Source organism: Lutra lutra, chromosome 1, assembly GCF_902655055.1.
Source record: "Lutra lutra chromosome 1, mLutLut1.2, whole genome shotgun sequence".
Taxonomy (NCBI): domain Eukaryota; kingdom Metazoa; phylum Chordata; class Mammalia; order Carnivora; family Mustelidae; genus Lutra; species Lutra lutra.
Genome location: NC_062278.1, coordinates 154,853,469 through 154,880,367, shown reverse-complemented (window position 1 = coordinate 154,880,367; position 26,899 = coordinate 154,853,469). Strand labels below are relative to the sequence as shown.

General features: G+C 45.3%; 1 protein-coding gene across 3 annotated transcripts in view; it reads right to left on the bottom strand.

Annotated features, from left to right (window-relative positions):
- The window catches only part of SCN10A (sodium voltage-gated channel alpha subunit 10), a 97,929-nt gene that overhangs the window by 11,853 nt on the left and 59,177 nt on the right, over nucleotides 1–26,899 (bottom strand). For 2 of the 3 annotated variants that reach the window (XM_047705157.1, XM_047705325.1), the window contains 9 exons: nucleotides 16,721–17,080; nucleotides 14,739–15,185; nucleotides 13,249–13,389; nucleotides 11,431–11,554; nucleotides 10,223–10,377; nucleotides 6,964–7,137; nucleotides 2,727–2,849; nucleotides 1,203–1,487; nucleotides 435–488 (listed from right to left, as the gene is read on the bottom strand). In XM_047705157.1, the coding sequence (XP_047561113.1) occupies nucleotides 435–488; nucleotides 1,203–1,487; nucleotides 2,727–2,849; nucleotides 6,964–7,137; nucleotides 10,223–10,377; nucleotides 11,431–11,554; nucleotides 13,249–13,389; nucleotides 14,739–15,185; nucleotides 16,721–17,080 (1,863 nt within the window). The remainder of the gene's footprint in view (nucleotides 1–434; nucleotides 489–1,202; nucleotides 1,488–2,726; nucleotides 2,850–6,963; nucleotides 7,138–10,222; nucleotides 10,378–11,430; nucleotides 11,555–13,248; nucleotides 13,390–14,738; nucleotides 15,186–16,720; nucleotides 17,081–26,899) is intronic. The other variant, XM_047705243.1, reaches the window with a different exon arrangement.

The window sequence follows — 26,899 nt, the reverse complement described above, 5'->3', positions numbered from 1 at the left end:
AACTCAAGAGGTGGAATGAGGGGATTGGGGCAGGGCATCAGCTCTGCCCCAGCAGCAAAGTATCTTTCCTCAGCAGCACCCATCTCCTTCCCCTGCTGCCATGACAATATCCTTGTTGTGGCCAGCACCCCACTCCTGCCTCTGCCCAGGGAGTGCTCTCACACATAGTCCTGGAGAGGTTATCTGCTATTTTCCTCAGTGGCGAGCAGGAGAACTTGAAAAGCCTAGGGAGTGTGCCCGGTAGGGGAACAGGTGAGGTTAGCTTAAACATTCAAGAGAGGCACAGCTGGACACTTCTCCAGGGAAGGATAAGGCCAGCCTATTGGGGGACTGCCCTTTTTGGTACCAAAGCCACCTTCATTCCATTTCAAATAGACTGATATGAGTGGGATGGACCAAAGGGAAGGCAGTAGGCATGGCGGGCTGAGACTCACATCTCGGGCATCAACAGCTGCATACATGATGTCCATCCAGCCTTTAAAAGTTGCCTGGAAACAAGGAGCAGAGGCCACTCAGTGTCTGACCATTGTCTATGCTGAACTTTGTTTTGATTCACTTATTTGTCTGTTTTTCTCATAGAGCACAGGCCCCCTGGAGGCAGTTTTCTATATCTGCTGGGGCTAAGCACAGCACCTGGCCCACTACAGCCATTCAGGGATTATTTGTTGAACCAATGCATGAACAAACAGTGGGATGTAGGAAGGTGTGGGTTACTGCATGACAAGTGTATAAGCAATTGCATCAACACCTGATGGATGAAGGCAAGGTATGAATGAATGAATGACAGTGTGGATGTTTTTGCCTGTCATCACCACCAGCACTTTCTATCATTATAACAGACCTGGAATACAATTTATTACTGTCTAGGAGAGGATCTTCAGTAGAAGACTGAACAGGTGGCTATATCATGACTATTTTATACAAAGAGTAAATTCTAAGTCATCACCTGATACAGTTGCATTGCAGGCTCATCCCTTTATTCTAGGCTGCCAGCCCACGCTTGTCTAATTGCACCACTGTGACATCGCTTTCATGGGTGAGGCCCTGCAGCCTCATGCTAGTCTATAGGAATGGGTAGTGACTTCAGCTCACACTGATTGCTACCTCTTGCAAAGTCTCTACATAGCAACTTCTGAAAGACCTCAGACCCTCCACATTATAAAATAGCCAAAGGAAGAGACATGGTTGATCTCAGAACTTACCACCTGCAGAAGTGCTAGGTAACCCATTGCAACATTATCAAAGTTGACTTTCACATTGACCCAGAAGAAGCTGCCAGTGTGGTTCTGATCTTTGCAGTCAGATATGTTATTCACAATAGACAAAGGCACAAGAGAAAGGTGTTCATTGGTTTTGTTGATGCACCGCCCAAACTTCCCTGCAAAGAAGTTCACACCCATGATGCTGAAGATGAGCCAGAAGATGAGGCAGACGAGGAGAACATTCATGATGGACGGGATGGCACCCACCAGGGCATCTACCACCACCTGGGGGGAAATGCAAAAGGATCTGGAACCCTTCTTGCTGAATCCTACTTCTGTCTACACTCACTCTGCTTCATGAACCAGTGGTCTTTGGATGCAGTACGGGAAGTGGGTTAATTAGAGCAATAATTCAGACTGAGAAGACTGAGAGGTACTGGGTAGCTGAAGATGGGTTTAGATCTTCTCCCTAAACATTCTGGGCAGGTTTTAGGGTCTTTCCCCAGGATTAAGGAGATGGATGAACTTACAGTACATACATGCTCTTTTAGGGGTGTGAGTGGGTGTGTTGTGCTTGTATATACAGACTTCTAGGAACTTGCTTTATTCTTCTTAAATGTTATTTTAAAAGGGCTTTAAAAAATATAGTTCAAGGTGTGCCTTGGTCAAGAATCAGTGAAAATCAAAATCCTTATTCACAAACATGCTTATTTGTAAAGCAGCAACCTAGAAATAAAATAAAACAAATTTCAAACTATTTCAATCATAAGTTCCTAGTGTTTGTGAAGGTACAAGTGAATTTTTAAAGTCCACTTTTGTTTTTGAAGATACGATGTCTTCTTTGAGTCAAGGGGGGAAGAAAGCAAAACCTTACTTTCAGTACCTGTAGCCTTTTATAATTAGGAGGAAGGGGAGGGGGACAAATTAGCAATCCCTTGTCCCCCCAGTAATTCAAGGGCCTGGCTTGTGAGCATTCCATTGTGAGGAAGACAGTGAGGGGAAGGTGGAGGTGACAGTGATGGGCAAGGAAAGGTTTAGACGAAAGGGAAGAATCCATGACTACATTGTGTTGGGGAGGATGCTTTCCAGTGGATGGCAGCCATGGTGCTGAGCTGATGGTGCCACCACATTCAAATGGAGTGTCAGAGGAAAGGTTCATTTGTCTTGGAAAAATGAAGGGTTTGGGGTGTTCTGGAGATCTTGGCAAAAAGGACATTAGGCAGGTTAGGGAGATCGAGGTAAGAGATGTTAAAGCACACTTCACTATAAGCAGGAAAGTGTGAGTCTGAGTGCTGATAGACATGATATTTGAGTTGAGAAGGGGAGAGTGCTCATAAAGGGACACGAAGGAAAACCAGAGCATTAGGATATGGCAGCGCTACCAAAATCCCAGTGGGAAACGAGTACCAAGAGCCCACCTGTTGGGGTAGGCCTAGAGCTCAGGTTCAGGGACATGGGGGGCATGGGAAGCGGGGAAGGGGTACCAAATGCTGCAGACCAGAGCAGTTTGGAGATAGATCTTACCCGCATGCCTTCGAATCGAGACAGAGCCCGCAGGGGCCTCAGGGCACGGAGGGTCCGAAGGGCTTTGATGGATGCCACGTCAGAATACTGCAGGATTTTTGCTATAAGGCTTGTCAGGGAGATCTGATGCAGGCAGAGAGCAAAAGCATTACTCTAGGTTCCAGAGGTCCTGGTAGAAGGAGACAGGAAATCCCTCCCATACCACACTCTGTCCAAGCCATCATCCTGGCTCCCATCTTATTTTGAACTCCAGTGAAAGTTCTCGAGACAGTTCCATTTCTTTCCCTTATTAAAGATTTCATTCACCACTTCTTGAACCTCAGTCCTCCACAGCACCACGCTGTGGTGTGTGGGTGGTCAAGCTCCCAGTGTATTATATCAACCTTCCTTTTCCCCTCCAGAGGCACCAGCCAGACTTCAACAGCCTTGAAACTCTGACTTTCAGAGACTTGGAGAGATGATTTCCTTTGTGGAGGTCATGCTGAAAGTCTATTTTGAAGAATGCAAAGTGAGTCTCAACTGTATTTGCCCGGAAAAGTAGAGGGCAAAGAGTCCTGGTCTCTTTCCCTTCTCAACCCCTGATTTTTTTTTGGGGGGGGGGGCGGGCTTGGGTCAGTACTTTTCTAGTCCAGGTCACATATTCCCCCTGTATAAAATTAGGGAGTCAAAGTTAGAGTGAGTGGCATGGATCTATGAAATCCAGCTTTCACAGGTGGCTGAGATATAAAGACTAGGTTGTGTGATTCCCTGTTGGGTTTTTTTTTTTTTTAAAGTGTTGGACCAAGAACTGTAAAGGACACAAATTGACATGGACAAATGGCCACACCTTCCAGGAGCTTTGAAGGTCCCAGTGTGGTACCATATGCATAGGCTTCAGCTTGCTAGATACTGTGACCTAATCCTGGAAGACCCCAACTGCACCATGACTGGTGGGCTGAATTCAGACTTAGCTTCTCCTGGCAGCTAGGTTGGGAGATACACCAGGAAGGGGTCTCCATTTGGTTGCTAGAGCCTCAAACAATGCCTATTCTCTAAATGCTTATTCCATCAGGACAAAGACAGGGAATGGAAAAAATACCCTTTCTTCATCCATGCAGGGCTCCAGACACCAGTAGGTGGCACCCAGCTGTCTGGCTGACAGAGGGAGGGGAGGTTTGGGGCCAATTTTATGCTGGACCTTATTCAGTTTTTTGCTCAGCCTCCTGGGAAGGCTGCCTCATGTGTAAAATCTATAGCTGGAGGAATCAGGGTCTGGGGTCAAAGTCCTCCACCCAAGCCCAGCTCCACTCCCACTGCTCAGGCTGTTAGCCCCCCAACTGCTCTGTAGTATTGCATCCATTCTCCACTGCAAATTTGATTATAATCATGTGTGTCTCTTACTCCCAGAATTCACTGGTGTTTTATCATCCTCAGGTTAAGTCCTAGATTTCTTAGCCTGTATTATTTAGCTGCATACTACTTTTTCAGCCGTATTTCACTCATATATTCTTCCTAAGTAAAATTGTTTCCTAAATTTACCTGTGTCTGTACTTTTGCTCAGGGTCAGCTTTTAAATAAAATTGCCCCCCCCCCCCGCCATCCCACAGTCCTCTTTGCATTTCAATGCTCCTGCTCATTTTAAACCCCACATTTAATGTCAGTTCCTATACGATGCCTTCCCAACTACCCCATCCCCACAGGCTCTTGTCTCTGTGTCCCTAAGACAATAATTATTTCTGGCAGTGCTCACCACATACCGCCCTTATAATAGGTTTATTTTTCTCTGTGTGTCTTATCTGCTGAGAGATTACAGCACAAACTCTTAGAGATAGGGAGTTTTTACTTCTTGGCTTCTGCCCATCCCACAGCACTACATAAGACAATCCTATGTTCAGTAGTCATAAATAAACATTTGATAAATTGAAGAAAATATAGAGGCATGTTGCGATGGATGAGAGGAAGAAGAGAAAGAAGGAAGATGGATGGGAAGAGTATTTGGATAGAATAATGGATTAAAAGAAACAAAGATGGAGAGGACAGGCAGTTGAAAGGAAGGATGAAAGAAAGAAGGACAAAATATGGAAGTATAGCACACTGGATGGATGGGATGGATGAAAGGGAGAAGAACAGATGGCTGAGTGAAATGACTGATAGATGAATGGAAAGAGAGTTAGATAGAATAAATGAATGGAAGAGATTAGAGAATGGATGGAAGGTTGATTGGTTGAGAGGAGAAGTGAAAGAAAAATGGATGAATGGATAGATGGGTGGAAAGAAGGAAGGATGGGGGCATCTGGGTGGCTCAGTCAGTTATGGGTCTGCCTTTAGCTCAGGTTATCCTGGGGTCCTAGGATTGAGCCTCACGTTGGGCTCCCTGCTCAGCAGGGAGTCTGCCCCTCCCTCTCCCTCTGTCCTTCCCCCTTTTGTGCATGGGCTCTCTCTCTCAAATAAATAAATAAATAAAATAAATAAAATCTTTTAAAAAAGAAGGAAGGATAAGTAGATGGTTAAAGGAAACATAGGAAGATGGAAGAATGAATGGCTAGGATGATGCTTGGATTAAAGATGCATGAATGGATGAGTAGAAGGTTAGATGACTGAATAGTCAGAGAGATGAACCAAAAGATAGAAAGACAGAAGGATTAATAACCAGTTGATAGATAGATGAAAGGAAGGTTAGGATGAATGGATAAGTGGAAGAGAAGAGAGAAAGAAGAATGAGAATGGATGGAAGGAAGGAGAGGACGGACTGACAGGATAGATGGAAGAAGTAATGATGAACGGATGTTTAGAAGAAGAGAAAAAGGAAGGGTGAATGGCTGGGTAGATGGAAGGAGGGATATGTGGATGGAAGGATGGATGATCAGAAGGAAGAATTAGGAGGATGGATGGAATGAGAGGGTGAGCACTGAAGGTGATCAGGACTTCAATGAGTGAGACGTATGTAGGTAAGAGTGACTGTGCCCCTAACAGGGGTGTGAAGCCAGAAGAAAACACTTTTCCTTCATTTATGAATAATTATTTTATATGCACAAAGTTATCACCTGTGACTCAGATTTCAGGCCTCACAGCTAATCCCTGCAGTACAGTGTCCTGATGCTGCCAGCGTGTTGGTATCAGACAAGAAGAGAACTGAGTACACAGACCTGCTGTGGGGGACCTGCCAGCACAGGAGGCTGGACAGAATGTTCTGTACTGGACCCCATCCAGCTTCAGGAGGCGAGCACTGAATACAGACACATTTCCTGACACCTCTGATGTGCAGCCCTTGGTCCTGGTGGCTGCTGGAGTGTGGGAGGCAGAGACAAACACAGCATGAGCCTTCCCCTGCCAGTGGGGACCCTCAGCTGTACCACAGTAAGCAAATAACTCGGGCAGCCATCCTGCAAAGCCAAGAGGGCAAAGACCTGGACAGAGATAGAGGATCATTGTGGGTAGGATGAGAGAGAGCGACCACTCCTGGCTTTTGGGGGCGAGGAAGGCTCTTTGGAGATTTCACTGAGAATGGTCTCCTCACAGAAGTGAGGAATCCTAGGTCTAGCATGTGGGAGGCACTTGGTCAATCCCCTCGTGCAGTGGTAAGTGGCCCCAGGTTAATGTGAGTCTGAACACATGTGCTTCAACTCAGCATCTCTCCAAAGGACCCTCTGTCCCTTTTAGTGCCACTGGGGAGAAGCTGGTGGGGCAAGCTTGGTGATTCTCCACCTGGCTGCACACATATTGGACAATGCCTAGGAGCTCCTATAAGATGTTGATGCCTGAGCTTCACCTAGGACTGGAGAGATCTGAATCTCTGGGAGTAGCAGTATTGGTTCACTGTATTTTTAAGAGTTCCCAGGTGATTCTAAAGTATAGCCAGGGCTGAGGACCACTGAAGCAGAAGGTGGGAAGATTCTCTGGGTAGTGCAGTCCTTGGCTCCCATTTGCCCAGAAGCCCTGTCAAGGGATGCAAGGTCCTAAGACCCTTGAGATCCTCCTGTGTCATCTTGCTTTGGATGTCAAATACGAAAGGCAGTCAGTGGTCTTGTGGATGGAGGCCTAGGAACTGAGGACTCAGCTGAGCATCCCCACCATGCCAGAGTCGTGTACTGTCTGATCTTACCATTCCCCAGTGTGCAGGCTATTCTCAGAGTTCTTGCTAAAAGCTCAAGACTATGGAACGGCCCACGAGGCGAGGCCACCACTTCCTTGGTGCTAGCAACAGCTATCCCTTAGAGGTGAGGACCCCAAACTCCATGAGTGCCCATGAGCCACTCACATTCACGATGAGAAAGTCCAGCCAGCACCAGGCATTGGTGAAGTAATTTTTGAAGCCATAGGCCACCCACTTGAGCAGCATCTCGAATACAAAGATAAATGTAAACACCCTGTCAGTATATTCCAGCAAGGCCTTCACGGTGGGCTTCTGGTCAAGGTGATAGTCTTCAAAGGCCTGGAGGGAAGAAAGGGAGCAGAATGGTAGGCTGCCTGGACCCACAGCACTGGCGCCAGCCCTGCCCTCAGCCCCTGGGAGGACTTTGGGAACCAGCTTGCCTGTATCATTTTGTTTTTCTGCTCAGGGTACATGTGTGTGGGGTGGGGTTCCGAGGGCCAGTGGAAGAGGCACTGTGTGATACAAACCAGGACCCCCTGGAGCCAACGGGGCCTGCAGCCTGGCTTACTCTTTGCCGGGGAGCTGAAAGCAAGGGAGAAAAGAAACCTTCTCAAATTGGGGCTTGGAAGTGAACCAAAGGGATCCTAACAGCGACTTGGTTTAAAAATAAAAGCATCAAAGGATGTTCACAGGCAGTTCACAAAAATGCAAGTAAGAATTGTCCATGAACCTCTGAAAAAGAATGTTCTAGCTCACTGGTAATTAAGGAAATTCAAATGGAAAGAAGATGTCATTTTTCTCTTAAGAGATTGGTGGAGAGAGAAAAGAACGAGGGTAAGGCCAGGGTTGCTATGGCCGTGGGGACGTCCCTCCTCCTGCCTAACTGGGGGCTGCAAACCAGTTCAGTCTTCTGGGAGACCAATCTGGCATGAGGGCTCAAAGGTTTCGGGAGCCCAGCAATTCTGCCTTCACGGATTTAGCCTAAGGACACTTGATGTTCTTGGTGCCCCACCCAGACGCCCGTGGAGGGGCCAGGGCAGCCATCCCCCAGCAGCTGTGAGGTTGGCTGCTAATAGCTGGTGGATGCCCCCTTTTCCTAAGGACCTCCCTGGGCTGAGGCGAACTGCCTCCTCCTGCAGAAATGCCTGGGAGGCCAAATGCCTGGTCTGGGGGCAGCCACAGCCAGTGACTACCCCCTTTGCTTCAAGGTGGCACAGCTCTGTGACACCTTTTTTGCTTCATAGCTCCCGTGGGATCAAGCTGAGGTGGACTGTGTGGGAGCCGTGTCTTCTACCTCCTCTCCTGGTCCTGCCTCCCTCACGGGCTTCCCCTCAGAGCACGCCTTCCATAAGCTGCTTGCACAGGAAGCCTTGCTGCGGATTCTGCTTCTAACTGGACCCAAGACGGGGAAGAAGCCAATGTCCTCAAAGGAGTCGACATACGCTGTTCAGTGCTTATTAGAAGTAAACAGCGGGATTATTCACATAAATGGTGGTGCATTCCCGTAATGTAAAGCACTGCAGCCACTAAGTCAGATAGTAGGAGTGTATTTACTGTGAGAATTTACTGAGAAATCACAGAATGCATAAATGTGGTTTCAGCTTTGTAATATTTATGTATTATATGCATAAGAGAGATGGGAAGGAAGTAGACCAAAATGTTTTCAAAGTGAGATTCTCTTTGAGTGATAGGAAAATGGGTGATATTTTTTCTTTGCATCTTCCCATGATTTCCAAGTTTGGTTTTTTTTTTGCACTTTACTCTGTCAGATGAAAACTCATGTTATTTATTTATTTTTTTTTAAAGTACTCAAAGTAAAAGCATAAGGAAGACTAAATTTGGTGCCAGCCTGTTCAGTCCCTTGGGGAAGGAGATGGGGAGGTGAGGGCCCAGCAGCTGGTGCAAGATCTGCACTCCCTGCTGGGAGGGAGGGGAGCAGCTGGGGTGAGTGGAGTAGGGGAACAGAAAGAAAGGAAGGAGCAGGGGAGCAAGGAGAAGAGAAATGAGGAGAGGAGGCCCATGGGGAAAGACAGGAGTGGAGGAGGTAATGAGGAAAGCACCTTGTCAACAGCAAATGTGACTATTGTCCTCGTCAAGGAGGACAGGAAAGAGGGGAGGGTGGGGAGAAATCACCCAGCCCCCTCTTGCCCGGCTATGTGGCCAGTGTACCAGAGCTGTACGGAGCCAGCTGGGGCCATGGACAGTCACCACCCTGTACCCAGCTGTGACCCCTTCAGATGTTGCCACACCCTCCCCTTCTCCAATGCCAGAGCAGCCCTGGTTCCAGAGACTCTCTTCGCCCTCGTTGTAGTGCCATTGCCCACCTGACCCCCTACCCCAGATCATGTCTTCTCACCTGCTCTTCCCCGAGGCTGAACCAGTACACAGCGTGGCTTTGGCACCCTTCCTGGGATATCTGGTGTTTAAGTAGGTGCCCAGATATCCAATAGATTGTTTTTAGGGAGTAAATGACACAGAAAGAACAAACCAAGTGAAGACACTTGGAGCCATGAGTCAGGAGAGCGGGCTTCTTGTCCTCCTTTAACTAATTAGCTGGGACCCCAGGCAGGCCCCTTCATGTCTTTGGGCTGTGCCTTTCTCATCCGTAAGAGGGAGACACCTGGGGATGGCGAGTCCCCTCCCGTGTCTATAGCTATTTGGTCCACTGGGAAGATGAGTTGAGACTGTGCAGGGAGCAATCAGAGCCTCCTTCCTTGTCCTCCTTGGCCATTCAGCAAGGGGCTAAGGAAGTGGCTCCTGAGTCAGCATCCCTATGCCTGTAAGGCTGTGTTATTTAAAGTGTGGTCTTTGGCCCGCGGCCTCAGCATCCCCTGGAGCTTGTTGGAAATGCCAATTCTCAGGCCCCACCCGAGCTCTGATTCAGAATCTGCCTTTTAGCAAGCTCCCCAGGTAATTACATTATGAGAAGTGCGGATATAATGATGTGCTGTGAGCCTAGAATGAATAATAGTATTTGCAAGTGGCTTGATAAGACAGGAGGATGGCAATCTTTGCACTGGGCCTTTGGAGAAGGCCGGTGTTTGGGAGGCCAAGGGGTAGAAAGCCAGGGCTTGGGGATCAGATGAGGGTAGAGGTAGGTTTTGCTACTGACAAGCTGGGTAAACATGAACAAGTGCCTCAGGCCCCTTGAGTGTCCATTTCCTGGTCTATAAAGTGGATGCATACCCTCACTGCTTGAAATACTTGCAGCCAGGCTTTGCAGGCCAGGACATGTGGACCACAAGCATCCACCCTCCCCTGCTCCTAAGAGGAGCCCGTGTGGTGGGCTGCAGCTTCTTCTGCCATCGGTTGGGGACTTTCAGACTAGGAATCAGGGGGAGCTGCCTGCTCCAGCTCCAGGCACTTGGGATTGCGGGAGACCCGATCTGGAGAGCTTTGGGGCAGGGACCCCGCCTCCCCTTACCAGAGACCCACTGCTGAGCAGGATCATGAAAATGATGAAGCTCTCAAACCAGCTGTGCTCCACGATGCGGTAGCAGGCCTTGCGCACCTGCCAGCCCATGGCCCACGGAAACTTGCTGGTGTCCACTTTACAGCAGGGACAATGGCGAAGGCAGCCTGTGGGGAGAGGTGACTGATGGAGAGGGATTTCCCCCTGGGGAGAGAGGAGCATTTTTGGTCTGGACCTGCTGGGAAAGCACTCTGCTGGGAAACCCACTTGCCACCCTGTAGGGAAGGAATTCTCCGGAATATGAGAGAAGGCACACCCCTCTCAGGCAGCCTCTCAATCCTGCCCTTTGGGTGTTCCTCCCTACCACTGAGGTCACCCACTCTCAAGTCCTCTCCAATTATCGTCCTTCTTGGAGAGGATACGTGTGGCCCCTGTCCTATGCACACCCATTTCTGGAAGCCTGGCAAGTTGTGGGGCCTGGGTCAGTGCTGTCTGAGGGGCTATGCCCTGAGCCCTTGCTCACCTGAGAGGCCACCACATGGCCAGTATGGAGCATGGGTCCAGTCCAGCGCAGGGCTGTGTGGAACTGGAAACTCAAGGAAGTGTTGTTTTTTAGTTTATAGATTTTTTTTGTATTGTTGAAGCCACAATGACTTTCATAGTGTGAACTATATGTCTATCCCCTTATTGCCAGCATATCTAGTGAGAACACAATGTGCCTCTCTATTCTAGACATGGAGGGAAACAAAGAGTAAGATGTGTTTTATACCTTTAGGACAAGATGTGGTGCGTTCAGAGTGCTATGGCCGTGGACATTTGTTCTGCCTTTCAGAGCTACACCAAAGACTGAGGGACATAGACGTAGCCTGACCCTTCTCTGGTCCTTTATGTCCCCAAACAAGAGTGTTTACCTTTTCCCTGTTTAACCTCAAGAGGCCTGGTTTATTACTCTGAGGTGTTTTTGAGGGTGAGGAGGAAGGCCCGTGTTGAGGTGGCCGGGTCTGACGTGGGCCCACTAGGCTGCTGTGACCGTGGTGCTTGTGTCAGATGCTGGCCCCCCACCCTGACTGGGGGAGGAGGCAGCAAGTGGCCCTGTGTGTCTGTCTTCCATGGACCCCAGGCCAGGGCCCCGGACACACAGGTGCCCAGATGAGAGCTTGTTGAATGCGATTCTGGCCCAAATGAATGTCAGCATGGGAGTTCTGTGGCCGCTGCTTTACCTTCTGTGAAGCAGTCATCTGGCTCCTCAAGGTCGTCTGCCAGCTCAGGGATTTTCCTCAGGATCTCTTCAGGATCCAGGCAGTCCACCGTGCTGCCTTCTGAGGAGCTCGTGTCGTCCTCTCCCTGCAGGGCAGAAGCCCAGGGCAGCAAACTCAGCTCTCTGAGGGCCCCAGTGAGTCTGCACATGGTTACTGCAGGTCTGCCTGGCCAAGGACTCCGAGAGGCAGGGAGAGCCCCTTGGGGCTGGACCCACCGCAGTGATCTTTGTGTGTTTGGGGCCTCGCCAGCTGAGGCCCAGAACAGTGATGCTCTCTACGGAGCCCCAGAGGTTTAGCTGTGCGAGGCTTTAAACCTCCAGGCCCCTGATGGAGTGCTGGCGAGGGCCCGAGACACCGTAATTACACCCATAAAGACTCGTGGCATTCACTGGGCTTGAATATTTAATCAGGGAGCAATGCTGCAGGGGCCCTGCTGCCCTCCTGGCAGCTCCAGCCCTATAATGTCTCCAGATGAATTCAATTAGGAGTTGAAGCTGCTCTCATATTAGTAAACCTGATAGCTTGGCTAATGGACCCAAATGGTGGGGTGGGTCCCCATCTGTCACTGTCAGGCCCTTCTCTGCCTGGCTGGGGTCATGGACAGAAAAAACCAAACCAAACCAAACCAAACCAAACCAAACCAAACCAAACCAAACCAAACCAAACCAAACCAAACCAAAACCGATACCCAGCAGCTGTGTGCTGAAAACACTGAGTAGAGATGACTAGCCAGGGGAATCCTGAGAATGTTCTGAAGGAAACAATGATGTCCACATGTAGAAGGTGGCAACCTCATCCGGCAGGAACCAAGTGGCTTCTGTTCGGCCCTGGTCCCCCACCCCCAGCTCAGCCCACCTTCTCCTCTCACCCTGCTGTGGTCATCCCTGCCCAGGGGCACACAACCAGTGGCTGACATTCCTCAGACTGAAGGACACGATAACTTTGGGCACAAATGATGTCTTCCTTATCTTTGCCCAGCCCGGAGCCTGTCATGGCGTCAGCTCTCAGAGGCTAGGTGTCAAGTTAAATTCCTGAATTTAATGCCGTGGTACGAACGACACTAAATCTTTCTAGATGCCTCTTCCCTGTAGCTTATTTTCATCAAAGATTTGTAATGAAACCACCAAGTTTCCTTTTACCTCTTATATGACATTCCCAAACCCCAATTTTGCTTCCTGCTCAGGCTGCGTAAGGCTGTCAGTACACTACTCACTACGGACAGCCTCTACAGAGCACCAGAATGCTTTTGGCTGGAAAAAATGATGTGGACAAAAGAGATTGGGGGTGGGGGGAGTCACAGGAAAGACTTCCTCACCCACGAGTGACTCTTTCATCTGCTGGCTCAGAAAGACACTTTCTCTGTGCATTGTCTTTTGTTCCCTTTTCTCTTGGCTGTCATTTTCTGGGCACTTATTCCATCTCAGGCAGGAACTAAACACTTGACAAGCAGCATCTCATTTAAGCTTCAAAAGAATCCTCTCAGGTAGGCATTACCATTCCATTTCAGAGAGGAAGACAAGAAGACTCAGAGAGGTTGAAGATCTCATCCTCATCACCGCCTACCTCCTAACTGTGGAACCCCCCTTCTTTCCACTGAAATCATGCCGACCAGCCTGGAGGTGAGGACAGACCTTAAGAATTCTCACGCTGAGATGTGAGGTTATGTGCTGACTGCAGTCTGAAACACCACTTCCCGAGCTGCCCCATCCTCTGGCCCCTACCATCCCACCGGTCAGTGTCTGGCGGGCTGTTCAACCTCCCAGAAGTTCACATACCTACCTCTGCAGGGACCTGGGTAGCAGCCTTGTCTTTCCACTTCTCACCCTCATGGGAAGCCAGGTCCTCAGAGGACATTCCAGAGCCTGGGCTCCTGGGTGCCATGTGACCCTCGCATCTCCCGACTTGCTGCAACTGCTCCTGCTAGTGAGAGAGGGTCCCATCTGGGCACCTGTGCCCACCCTCAGCTGATTGCTTCTCAGTTTGAAGAGATCTCTCCCTCATAGTCTGCCAGAGATAAGGACCTAATCTCTGTAGCAAAAATACTGGCATTCTTACACACATGCTTGTGTGAAGTCAGCCTGGAGTCTCTATAACCAGATCTTTTAAACTCTTGGCTCCATTACTTACAAGCCATGTATCAACCTGATCTCCATTTCTCCCACCTGCAAAATTGAGAAGGCAAGATCTACTTTATTCAGTGATTTTGCTGACTAAATCTGTGAATGCTTGGAAAACACTTGGCATGAAGCGTTTGGCTCAATAGATGTTAACCACGACCATTACTACTTGTCCAGAAGTCAGAGAGATAGAGACCTTGGCCATCTGAAGTCCCCCAAGGACCCCAAAGTATCTGAAAATGCCTCTGAGTGGACACAGTCATCATGAAGTTCATGTCCTTTATTCCAGGGATGGTGATGCCCTGCCCTCGGCTGTCACCCACACAAAGGCATGTAAAACATGGCAGCTGATAATAGCAGCTGCTGGAACACAAGAGAAGTGACAGCTGCAGGGGAAGAAGGCTGTGGTAGAGCTACAGACTCAAAGCACAGCTGTCTGAGGCCACTTAGTGGCCTGGCTAGCCGCCCTGCCTGCCTCCAGACCCCACAGGGACCCCTACCTTCCATACTGTGCCAAAGTCACTGAGAAGAGGTCAACGAGGGTTGATACATCAGCTTAAGGTAGTAGGGAACTGTGCAAAGTATTTAAAATTATATATATTGCTAAAAGGCTTAAATGTGCTTTGAATTCTTTGGGGCCAAAAAGAAAAGGTATTATTTCCCTGTGACATCCTTTGTTTGGAAAATCTGGATAAATCTGGATAAATGAGTCCCATGATGATCAGGACTCCCTATCTGATGAAGATCAAATGAATCTTGCTCTTGGACAACATCTGTTCTTTGGGGAGTCTTGTTAGTTCTTAGAGGAGTCTCATTAGCATCTCAGGCACAGAGCCTGAGTTGGGCAAAGTTAAGAGGGGCAGTTGTGCAAAAGATAATCCCAAGAACCTCAAAGTGGTCTGAGACTAAGGTCCTGCCCCTGCTCTCACTTGCCTGGGGAATTCTGACCCTTTTTTCCAGGCTCTGCTCAAAAGCCACCTCCTTCAGAAACTTGGCATGGTATTTGCTTCCTGACGTTGGGTGCCCATAGACTTGATTTGCCTGGGGCTCATCAAGTCTGTGCCAGTCCTGATGTTGGACAACCTCCTTATTCAAATTTCCCTTCTGCCCTGTCACTCCAGCTCTCAGGCTGTCCCGTGGGAGGACTCTCACCTGCCCTTGAGGGGTCACTTCCTGCTGGGAGCTCCGAGCATCCTCCTCACCATCCTCCTCCAGGTCATCAAGGTCAGATTCTCCTTCGGCAATAGGCACAGAGACCCATATGTTGGGGTTGGTGATGAAGTCGTTGTAGTCATCTTTGGGGCCTCTGGACACTGGAAGCCCTCTGGGGCTCCCCACAGCTGCATCAGCAGCGATGTGGTTCTCAGCTTTGGAGCTGGAGAGTGGGAGTTTCACCACCAGCTGGGGCTCTGTTTTGGGCCAGGGCAGCAGGCAGGGCCTGGTGCAGAAGCTGAAGATGGCCTTCCTGGTACGATGGCCAAATGCCTGGATCCGTGCCAGGGCGACCTGTAGGTTGTTCACCTCCCCATCTTCATCTGGAGCTGCAAGGTTGTCAGCACTGAAGGAGTTCAGCAGCAGGGCGATGAACAAGTTGAGCACCTGGAGAGTAGGAGTGGAAGCAATGATGGCTTGACCAACAAGCTGAGTTCCTCCATAGTCTGCCAGGTTGGCAACCAGCCAGAGGACAAGATAGCCACACCTGGGCCTCTCTCTGCCCACCCAATGTGCTTTCCTTCTGGGGGGATGGACAGTTTGAGAGCCATTGAGGGGAGTCCTGGGGATGTCCCAAGCAACCTGCCTCATGTGGACAAGGCTTGGAAACACATTGTCTGCCATGGAGAAGGATCAGCCCTGCTGAACCAAGGGACATTCAGGCATAGCAGAAAGGAACACGTATGGGTCTGCCCTGGGACTACTGTCATCTGCCAAAGCCCTGGGTTCTTTTCCTTGCCTTGGGGTCCTGGGTAATCTCCTTGCTGTTTCTAACTTCATGTTCTTCTCCCATGAGCAGAGAGTGGGGACTCCCATCCTTCTGGAATGGTCGTGAAGAGGAAACTACTTGAGAGCTCTAAGAGTGCTCAGAAAGAGAAAATTCCTGTCTGAGGGTAAGGGCCCCTGTAGCTCTGCAGGCATGCTGAGCTCAGCCTGGAAGAAAGGATCTTCAGCCAACCCCCTATCTTGGGAACTGGGGGGGAAGACATCTTTGGCTCCAGGACCCAGGTGGGAAAGACTGAAAAGTTTGGGTTTGTTGTTTCATCTCTTCTGGTTTAGCTTTCTTGTGTCTGTAAGACTCTCATAGAAAAGAATCCAAATTAGTTGACTTTCAGGGCAGTAAGAAAGGGGCTTCTGAGTGTTCACATGTCCCCCTACAACAGCCAGCACTGGTACAGCAAGGGTGCCCAGAACCACAGTGGGTGGGGATAAGCTGAGGTCATGGGGCCAACTAGGATAAAGAAGGGGGGGGTAATTGGCAGAAAGGTCTTCAGTGAGGTGCTCCCTAATGTGGGAGTGGATTTTGTTATTGACATTATGGCATTGGTTGTTGTCCATGACCCAGCTTCTCCCTTTCCCCTTGTCTCATCGTGCCCGCCCTCCTGCTCATAGCTAGGATCCGTGTAGCTCAGAGAAATCAGTCAGCTCTCATGGCCCTAGAGAAAAATATCTCCTGAGACCCACTAGAGTGGAGAAGGAAATTTTTCTTCAACAAACAGCTAACAATTACTGAGTTCTTGTTGTGGCCTAGACACTGCACTAGGCAATTTGCATATGTCATCTCCTGTAGTTTAATTCCCTGGGTAAGCCTATGAATAAGCACTATCTTCTTGATTTGAAGGAAATTAAAGCTTGAGGAGATTGTCTCTTGTGCTGGGTCATCCAGCTTTACTAGTCATAGAGCTGGGATTCTAAACAGGTCTTTCCATCCCTCTCCTATGTGCTCATGCCAGTAAGTCAGGTTACCTTCCTGTGGACAGTTCTTAGAACATGCCCCACATGACTTTGCAAAGTTTGAAGACTTACAGTCAGGGAGGTATGATGGGGGCATAAAAATGTGCAACTTCAAAGCTTCTTAGGATAACCCAGAAGTCTTCTCCATTGTCCCCAAGACAGTGCCCCCAGGGAGGCTCAGCACTTACCACCAGGTTCCCCAGCACCATCACTGTCAAGAAAAGGATGAGGCATATGGATTTCTGGCCAACTTCCATGCAGGCCCACATGTTCTCGATCCACTCCCCACATAGGATCCGGAAGACGATGAGGAAGGAGTGGAAGAAGTCATACATGTGCCAGCGTGGCCATTCTTCATTGGGCGCGGAGATATTATGCCGATTGTCACGGTAATTATCCCCCAGTAGCTGCTTGCCAACCAAAGCGAAGACAAAGACAATGATGGCCAGGATGATGGTGAGATTCCCCAGTGCCCCCACCGAGTTCCCGATGATCTTGATGAGTGTATTTAGGGTTGGCCAGGACTTGGCCAGCTTGAAGACCCGAAGCTGCAGAGAAACAGAGACTGTCAGGTCCTGGCTACTGTTCTCATCCCTTTTCATCTCAAGCTTTGACCTGAAGCCAAAGGTCAGGGAAAAGCACAAGGCAGCTCATTTCATTAAGATGGGGGTGCTCCCAGGAAGCTGCTTTTAGAGACCTTTCTTTCTGTCATCAGTTACTTAAAAATATTACCAGCCTTCCATGGGTCCTTATGTATCAACATGCTTCAGCAACTGTGGCAGTTAGGAGTTTTATACTGAGGCGATGGTCTTACCATACGTATTCTATTCTGCAGCCACAGGCTTCCTGAATGTTGACTTATTCTATGTGGCACGATGGAGCTCACAAATAAGTGATAATGACCCATTTCCGACCTGATGTAAGCTTAGCCTTTTGCAGGGAGGTCAGGACCCACTGTATTTGAGAAGTACTGGTGAATCATATCTTAGGGCAGTTCTCATCTTGGGGCCACGGACAGCATCTGCTACCACCACCAGCTCTGAAATGGCAAGTATATGATTTCATGGACCCAGCATTTACATGTTTGCTTGTTTCACGTCATTGAATGCTAGCCATGCATGTGCATGGCGCTGTGTGAACTTGTGGGGTATACAGAGAGAGGTATGTGCGCTCTTGCCCTCATGGAACTAGTGGCTTAGTTATGAAAAATAGGCAAAAACCCAAAAAGATTTCATTGTAAACCCAAACATGCTAAGTCCAACAAGGGAGCATAAACACTATGCATATAGATGTGTAGACTTTTAAAAAATATATTTGTGTGTTTCTTTAATTTGTTAGAAAGAAATATCTGGGTTCTACTGTCATAGGTATTTATGGGGCACCTGGTAAAAGTCGGACTCTGGCGTAGGGGTTAAGATGCAATGCCAATCAGAACAGTGCAACAATAATTTCAGCAGCCACACAGCAGTAAGGCCCAAGGGAGGTTTAATCCTCTTATGCAGGAAGTTCCATTCCTATGGGGGAGGGGTGTGCAATGGCCTATGTTCACCTTAGACCCAACCTGAAAGTATGCTCCTCATACTGGAAGCAGAGCCTAAAACACCAGTTTTGTAGACTAAACACAGAAGCAGCATATAAGCTCAAACAAACACTGAGCACTGGAAACTAGATGGAGCCGTTTTGCGGAGGGTATTGGGAGAATGCCAAGTTTCCTTAGCAACATCATTGCCGCAGATCTCTACTCTCACAGTAAACTCTGGACAAGTGCAAAGGCAGAGACTGGAGTAGGGCCCTTGTGGGGCACGACTGGGGACAGTGAGGGACACATGGGTATGCTCACTGGCCATAAGCTAAGGACCAGACATGACTCTTGCCTTAATCTAATCAAAGTTTCCACTGGTTCCTTGTTAGTTGCGGGGGGGGTAGGGAGTTTAGAAATTAATATTAGAATCCCGTTAGGTAGCAATTTGTTGTCTATAATTAACCTTTTGTTAAACTGCAAGCAAATTGTATGTAATTGTCATTGGGGGCATGAATTGAGTGGTCCTCTATGAATTCTTTTATTGTCTTTATGGAAGGCAAGAGAACAAGAGCCCTTTACTTGCTGTTCTAGAGATATCTGAGCTTGGGGGCCCCTAGTGTTAGCTATCAGTCAACACACATTTACAGAGTGCCTGCTGTAGAGCCCCTGAATGAGCTGGCTGGCTCTTGCTGGTGTCTAGAGTGAGGGGTCCAGGAAAGCAGCCCCACATGTGTCCACGATTCCCGAGAATCTCACCTCTACCTCCATGCACTTTGCTTTCTCTGCACTTTGCCCAGCTTAGCAATACATCAAAAAGAATTTTTTTTTTTTTAAAGATTTTCTTTATTTGGGAGAGAGGAAGAAGCAGACTCCCTGCTGAGCAGGAACCCTGAGGCAGAGCTCCATCCCAGGACCCTGGGATCATGGCCTGAGCTGAAGGTAGACACTTAATTGACTGAGCCACAGAGGTGTCCCTCAAAAAGAATTTCTTTATAATATCACATAAGATTTATAAATTGTTGCTTTTAAATGCTGCTGAATATTGCTTCACATTTAATTAACCAATTCTCTAGTTAATCTCATAATATAAAAACATCTATTTAGAGGGGAAAAGACAAGAAGGAAATAAACCAAGTTGGTAACATAGGCATATTTGTATGGAAATATATCCAAATATCTTGGATCTTAGAGTTAAATTTTTCTCTATATTTTCAATTTACTTTAATTAGGATGCTTTACTTTTAGAATAGGATGAAAAGTAAGTCTAAAGGTAAGTCTGTCCTCTACTGGGGAGGTCACCACTTGGTGATGAAGTGGACCTTATGACAAATATCAATAGACAAGGTAATATGGTAGCCTACACTGGATCCCCCTTGGGTTTTCCTTTCCATCAAAAAGTTCTTTAGTGGGACGCCTGGGTGGCTCAGTGGGTTAAGCCTCTGCCTTCGGCTCAGGTCATGATCTCAGGGTCCCGGGATCGAGCCCCGTGTCGGGCTCTCTGCTCAGCAGGGAGCCTGCTTCCTCCTCTCTCTCTGCCTGCCTCTCTGCCTGCTTGTGATCTCTCTGTCAAATAAATAAATAAAATCTTAAAAAAAAAAAAAAGTTCTTTAGTATGCTGGGTAGGGATGCCTGGGTGGCTCAGTCAGTTAGGTGTCTACTTTTGGTTTGGGTGATGATCCCAAGGTCCTGGGATGGAGTCCGGCACCAGGCTCCCTGCTCAGCAGGAAGCCGCTTCTCTCTCTCTTTTTGCCCCTCCCCCTCGGCTCCTGCTCTATCTCTGGTTTTCCCTCTCTCAAATGAATAAATAAAATCTTTAAAAATGCTGGATAATAAAATCTAAATTGTGTTGATGGTCTATCAGTAATGGAAGTAAATTCTTTAGCCAAAAATTAAATAAATATGGGAATTCAGATATAGAAACAGATTGTTGAAGTTGGCTTTTTCTCTGAAGACATTTGTAAAACCGAGTGAATCTAGCATAGGTTTTAATGGTTTAATGAGGCATGGAGGGCAGAAAACTTGTCTCAGAGCCTGTCTAATGTGGAAGGTCTAACAGGAATTTCTTCCCCCTTTTAAGACTAGATCCCAAAGAGCTCTAACTTCCATGTAAGGACAAACCAGAAATAAACCCAGGAGAATGCCAGGGAAATTAAATGTCTAGTCCAGGTAGAGAGAGGGAAACTGACACTGAGAATTTAGATCCCCAAAGTGGTGCTCACACAGGATTTTGGCTAGAATTCATGCTACTAAGTTGTTTCAACCTGAGAATTTAATTTAGAGAAAACCTACAAAAAACCTACAAAACCTACAAAGTGAATGCAAATACTCTCTGAAGAAACCAGCCTGCATCCCAGGTCTCAAAACACCCCCATCCAAAAGTGTCTAAGATTTGCAGTAAAACAAACAAATACATAATAATGAGGCATCATGAGGGAGAGAGATCCAGGATGTGTATGTGGAAACTGCCACTCAATTTCCTTAGGTAATAAAATTATTAGCCAGAGATAACAGTATAAGTAGATATAATATGCTTAAAGAAATAAAACACAAACTGGAAGATATGGGAATAGAACAATAAATTATAAATAAGTTTTGAAAAATAACCACATGGAACTTCTAGAAATGAAAAATATAACACAACATTAAAAAACTCTAGAAGGGTAGGCACCTGGGTGGTTCAGTGGGTTAAGACTCTGCCTTCCGCTCAGGTCACAATCCCAGGGTCCTGGGCTCGAGTCCCACTTTGGGCTCTCTGCTCAGCAGGGAGCCTGCTTCTCCCTCTCTCTCTCTCTCTGCCTGCCTCTCTGCCTACTTGTGATCTCTCTCTGTCAAATAAGTAAAAATCTTAAAAAAAAAATCTATGGAGGAGTTTCACATAAGATGTAATACAGTTTATTTATTTATTTTTTTTAAAGATTTTATTTGTTTATTTGACAGAGAGAGATCACAAGCAGACAGACAGGCAGGCAGAGAAAGAGAGAGAGAGAGAGGGAAGCAGGCTCCCCGCCGAGCAGAGAGCCCGATGCGGGACTCGATCCCAGGACCCTGAGATCATGACCTGAGCCGAAGGCAGCGGCTTAACCCACTGAGCCACCCAGGCGCCCTGTAATACAGTTTAGAAAAGAATGAATGAATTGCAGATATACAGAAGAAATTATCTAGAAGTAGCCAGAAAGACATAGATGGAAAATTTCAAAAAGCCATAAGAACACAGGGAATAGAGTGGGAGAGTTTAATACATCTAATAAAAGTCCGAGAGAAGAAAGAGTGGTGTGGAGGCTAGATTTGCCCATATATTGTCTTAGAACTTTCTGGAACTGAAGAAAATCACAAATCTGTAGATTCAAGAAATCAAAGAATCTTAAGCATTATAAATGAAAAAATAAATAAATTCATAGCTAAACACATACTAATGAGATTACAGAACAGCAAAGACAAAGAGAAGATTTTAAAAGTACCCAGAGAGAAAGGAACAACAGTTAAAATTGAAAGCTTACTACTCATCACTGAGGAACTACTCACACTATGGAATAAATAAATCTTCGATGAACTGAGAAAAAGTAACTATTAATTATCAACTTTCTTTACATTTATTAAAAATTGCACTTAAAGACAAGGGTAAACTGAATGGCAAATTTCAGATAAATAAAACTGAGAGAGGTTCTTGCCAGAAGACATCCACTTAAAGAAATTCTAAAAAATCTTCAGGCAGAAGGAAAGTATCATATGCAAGAATGTAAAAAGAATAAGGATGTGCTAAGCCTGAGGGTGAATCTAAATGAGCATTGAGTGGATACAATAATAAAGTCTTATGGGGCATGACAGAGACTGGCTATATAGTCACCACGCACTTCTGCTCCTCTCAGACACAAAGGAAGACTGCTTTCCAACTTCAATTGCAAATAGTTGAGATCATGTTATTGGATTCTGGCTAATGGAATGCAGATGGAGACAGAAGTAGTGTATGCTACTTTCAGGCATAACCATAAAACACCAACGCACTTTCTCATCCTCTCCCATGGCCACTGTAGAGGTCACCCATTGAAGATGGTGACATCATATCATACCGGATACCTGAGTAACTCCTCAAAGCAGACACACCAGGAGAACTTCCCAAACAGCACTGAATATGTTGTGATACAGAAACTTCTGTTATGTTAACTCACAGATGTAGAGATTGTCACAGTAACTAGATGTACTTACCTTGAGTTATGTAGAAACTGGCACACTGAAAAGAGCTCTTGCCATTTCAAGATAGCAAATGTGTGGCACTAGCTTAGTGGTCATGTTGAGGACAACAAGAAAACTGATATGAGAAGGCTCCAAATGTCCTGATCTGTGTGGCAATGGCAGAAACATTGCCTGCAATAATGTGGGTGGGGCAGATCATGAGCCTCATGGGCCAGTAGCCCTAGGGGAAAGGTTTATAAAACAAAACCTTAGTATTGTGGGTCAGATGTAGAAGGTTGCATCTGTCAAGCTATTACAGGAAAGGGATGAGCTTGGAGAATATCGGGCTGATTAAACTGAAGTAAAAGGAAATAGAATCCAGAAATTTAGAACCTTGAAGTTTCAGGAAAGTACACTGCTTTAGATCCTAATCAGTTAAGCAATAGGATCAAGTCTTTTAAGTATTGAAGACCAGTTAAATTTTTCAATGAAATGAAGCAAATCTCCGCGAAGATTCTCCAAATGCTGTGGCCACCGTTTGAGAGCCACCACTTGAGAGAGAAAGGCATGGGGGTGAGAAAGAAAGAAAAAAAGGGGAATTGAGAACTTCGCCACAGGCCACAGAGAGGTTTGAAGCCACCTAACTTTTGAAGGAATTGCATTGTAAAAGAAGCCATGAACCCTGATTGAAAAAGCCTTTGACTGTTTAAAGCTGAAAAAAAGGTTTGGCCACGTTTCCACAAATAGGAGGCAAGTTTTGAAGATTGTACAGACCTTCCTTGGATGTGGTAATGTCACTTCTTGAAGGAGTCCCACCTGGAGCTGACTGGCTTGCATCAGAAGATGACATGAGTGAGAAACGAACCTTGACTGGGTTAAGCTATGGGGCTTTGGGGATTGTTTGTACAATAGATAGAATTATTTATCATTGATTAAGTCACATAGCTTCTTTTTAAACAAGATAAAACTAAAATAAATAATAATAGTAAGTTGGGAATTATTTATGATTGATTGAATCATATAGCTTTTTAAAAACAAGATAAAATTAAAATGCTTAGCACAGTAGTAAGTTGGGAAGGGGTATATGAAGTGAAAAGTGGTCTTGGAAAGTAGAGGTTTTAGCTAACTTTTGACTTTAATTAAATAATTCCTAAGGTAACCACTCAAAGAATAAAAACAGAGAGATTCGCAAACTAATGAAGGAGGAAAATGGTACAGGAAAAAATAAACAGTCCAAAATAAATAAAAAATTGAGGAAGAGAGGGGGTGCCTGGGTGACTCAGTTGGTTAAGTGTCTGCCTTTGGTTCATTTCATGATTCTGTGTTCCTGGGACCAAGCCCAGCAAGGAGCCTGCTTCTCACCATCTCTCTGTCCCCCTCTCCCCCACGGCTCATGTGCTCTCTCTCAAATAAATAAATAAAATCTTAAAGAAAGAATTGAGGAAGACAGGGAACAAAAATACTAGGACAGATGAAGCAAACAGAAAACCCAAAATATGATAAGCACAAATTCAAACATATCAGTATGCACGATAAAGTAAGTGGGCTAAATGTTTTGGTTAAAAGACAAAGATTGGATTGTCAGAGGTAAATAAGAATCCAAAATCCAACTGTATTCTATTTATGAGACTCATACAAAAACCCCAAAGGTATACAAAAGTCATAGAAAAAAGGATGGGTAAAGATACATCATGCAAATTCTATATCAAAGGAAAACAGAGTCTTTTAATTTTAATATGAGGCAGATGAGGTGTTTTTTTCTTAGGCAAAAAACATTTTTTAGGGAGAAAGAAGGTCAATTCTTACTGATAAAAGTTTCACTTTACAGGGAAGATATAAAAACTTAAAATATGTATGCATTTAATAACACAGCTTCAAGATAGAACCATAAGGAGAAACAGACCATGCCATAATCATAGTGGGAGATATTTTTATACACTACCATCTCAGTAATTGCTAGAACAGGTAGACAAAAATAAGCAGGGATGTAGAATATTTGGACCGCACAATGAACTTTCTCTACCCGATGGATATATGCAGAGTATTGTACCCTACAACTGCAGAAGACACCTTTTCAAGTGAATAAGGAACATTTTCAACATGCTGGGCCAAAAGAAAATTACAATAAATTTCAAAGCATTGAACAAGCCGTGTATGTTCCCTTAAGTGTAATACAATTGAGCTAAAACTTGATGGCATGAAGATAACTAGAAATTAAGAACTGTGCTTCTAATTAACCTTTGAGTCAAAGAAGAAATCAAATTTGAAATTAGAAAATATTTAAAGCCAAATAATAAGGAAAATTCTATATATTAAAGCAGTTCTTAGAAGGAAATGAAGTCTTCATTGAATATATTGGAAAGGAAAATAGGTTGAAAATTCCATCTTAAGAAGTTAGAAAAGTGTAAAACATGTAGGACGGAGGATGTAATTAAGATAAGATGCAGGATTACTTGAAATAGAAAACATCAATGAAGGAGAAGAGACCAATGAGCTAAAAGTTGGTTCTTTGAAAAGACTAATTAAATTGAGGACCTTTGGCAAGGCTAATATAGTAACAGATGAGAGAAAGCACAAATCACCATTTTTAAAGAAAGAAAAAGGTAACATAAGTGCAGGTGATATAGACCCTTAAAATGTAATGGCATAGCACACACGACTTTATGCCAAAAAACTTGAAAATTTAGATAAGGGAAATTTTTAGAAAACTATAACTTACCAAAACCAATTTGAGAAACAGAAAACCTGAGTAGTCGCACAGCCAGTAAGAAAATTAAGTCAGTCATGAAAAATTTTGACCTCAAATGGCCTCATTGGTGAATTCTACCAACCCTATAAGGAGTAAGTAATTTCAATATTATCCAAAGACTGGGTATAGAGGAAGAGGACTATTTCTCACCTCTTTTTATGGAAATTAGTGCAACCTTGATAGCTAGTTGCTAACATCTGGCAAGTGCAATGTAGGAAGGAAAATTACAGACCAAATATTACTCATCAATAAGGATGCAAAAATTTTAAGCAAATTATAAGCAAACTAAAATTTCCATTGTACAAAAAAATGTATCATAATCAAGTTGCGTTCATCTAAGGAAGGCAATGTTGATTTTACAGCAGAAAAATCAATTAATATAATTCACCACTTCAATGCATTAAAGGATAAAAATCATTTGATTATCTTAATACATGGAGGACAGTTGTCTGATAAAATTAAACATCCATTCATGATAAGTATACTTAACAAAAGAGAACTTCCTAAACCCATAAAAGTTTCTTCTTTATCTTTAAAAAAAAAAATTACACTTGGTGAAATATTGAAAGCAATCTCTTTGAGATCAGGAAAACAGCAAGGATGTCTGCTATTAACACGTCCTTTCAACAGTATACGGGGCATCTTAATCATCACAATAGTGTAGTTAAAAGAACCAAATGGAGAGGATGTGGAGAAAGGGGAACCCTCTTACACTGTTGGTGGGAATGCAAGTTGGTGTAGCCACTTTGGAGAACAGTGTGGAGATTCCTCAAGAAATTAAAAATAAAGCTTCCTTATGACCCTGCAATTGCACTACTGGGTATTTACCCCAAAGATACAGATGTAGTGAAAAGAAGGACCATCTGTACCCCAATGTTTATAGCAGCAATGGCCACGGTCGCCAAACTGTGGAAAGAACCAAGATGCCCTTCAACGGATGAATAGATAAAGAAGATGTGGTCCATATAAACGATGGAGTATTATGCCTCCATCAGAAAGGGTAAATACCCAACTTTTGTAGCAACATGGACAGTACTGGAAGAGATTATGCTGAGTGAAATAAGTCAAGAAGAGAGAGTCAATGATCATATGGTTTCACTCATTTGTGGAGCATAACAAATAACATGGAAGACAAGGGGACATGGAGAGGAGAAGGGAATTGAGGGAAATTGGAAGGGGAGATGAACCATGAGAGACTATGGACTCTGAAAAACAATCTGAGGGTTTTGAAGGAGCGGGGGGTGGGAGGTTGGGGGAACCAGGTGGCGGGTATTAGGAGGGCATGGATTGCATGGGGGCACTGGGTGTGGTGCAAAAACAATGATACTGTTAGGCTGAAAAGAAATAAAAAATTTTTAAAAAAGAAAAAAAAAGAACCAAATGGTATAAGCATTAGAAAAAAAGAAACAAAACTCATTATTTGCATATGATATGATTGTGTTAAAAAATTTGAAAGACTGTATAGATAAATCAGAATTAATAAGAAATTCCTGGATACAAAAGTACTATATAGCAAAATATTAATAAAAAAAACACTCAGAAAAAGACATTTAAAAAGAGATTTCATTTATAATAGCATAATTAACTAGGGAATATCTAGGAATAAATCTAACAAAAGATGGAGAAAATTCCTAATGGAAAAAAATTATAAAACTCTAGGGAGAGATTATACAACTATTGAAAGATTGAAAAAAATGAAGAGTGTACTGTTTTCATAGGTCAGAAGACTACATAATGTAAAGGTTGCATTTCTTCCCAAATTGATGTATAAATTATTACAGTCCCAGTAGAAAAGAACAACAGTTTTGTGTGTATGTGGGGATGTAATTTGGCAAGTTGATTCTAAAATGAATACAGAGGTGCAGGGGCTGAGATATTCTTGAAGAAATAAGACGAGGTAGGTGACTTGCCTTATAGACACAGACA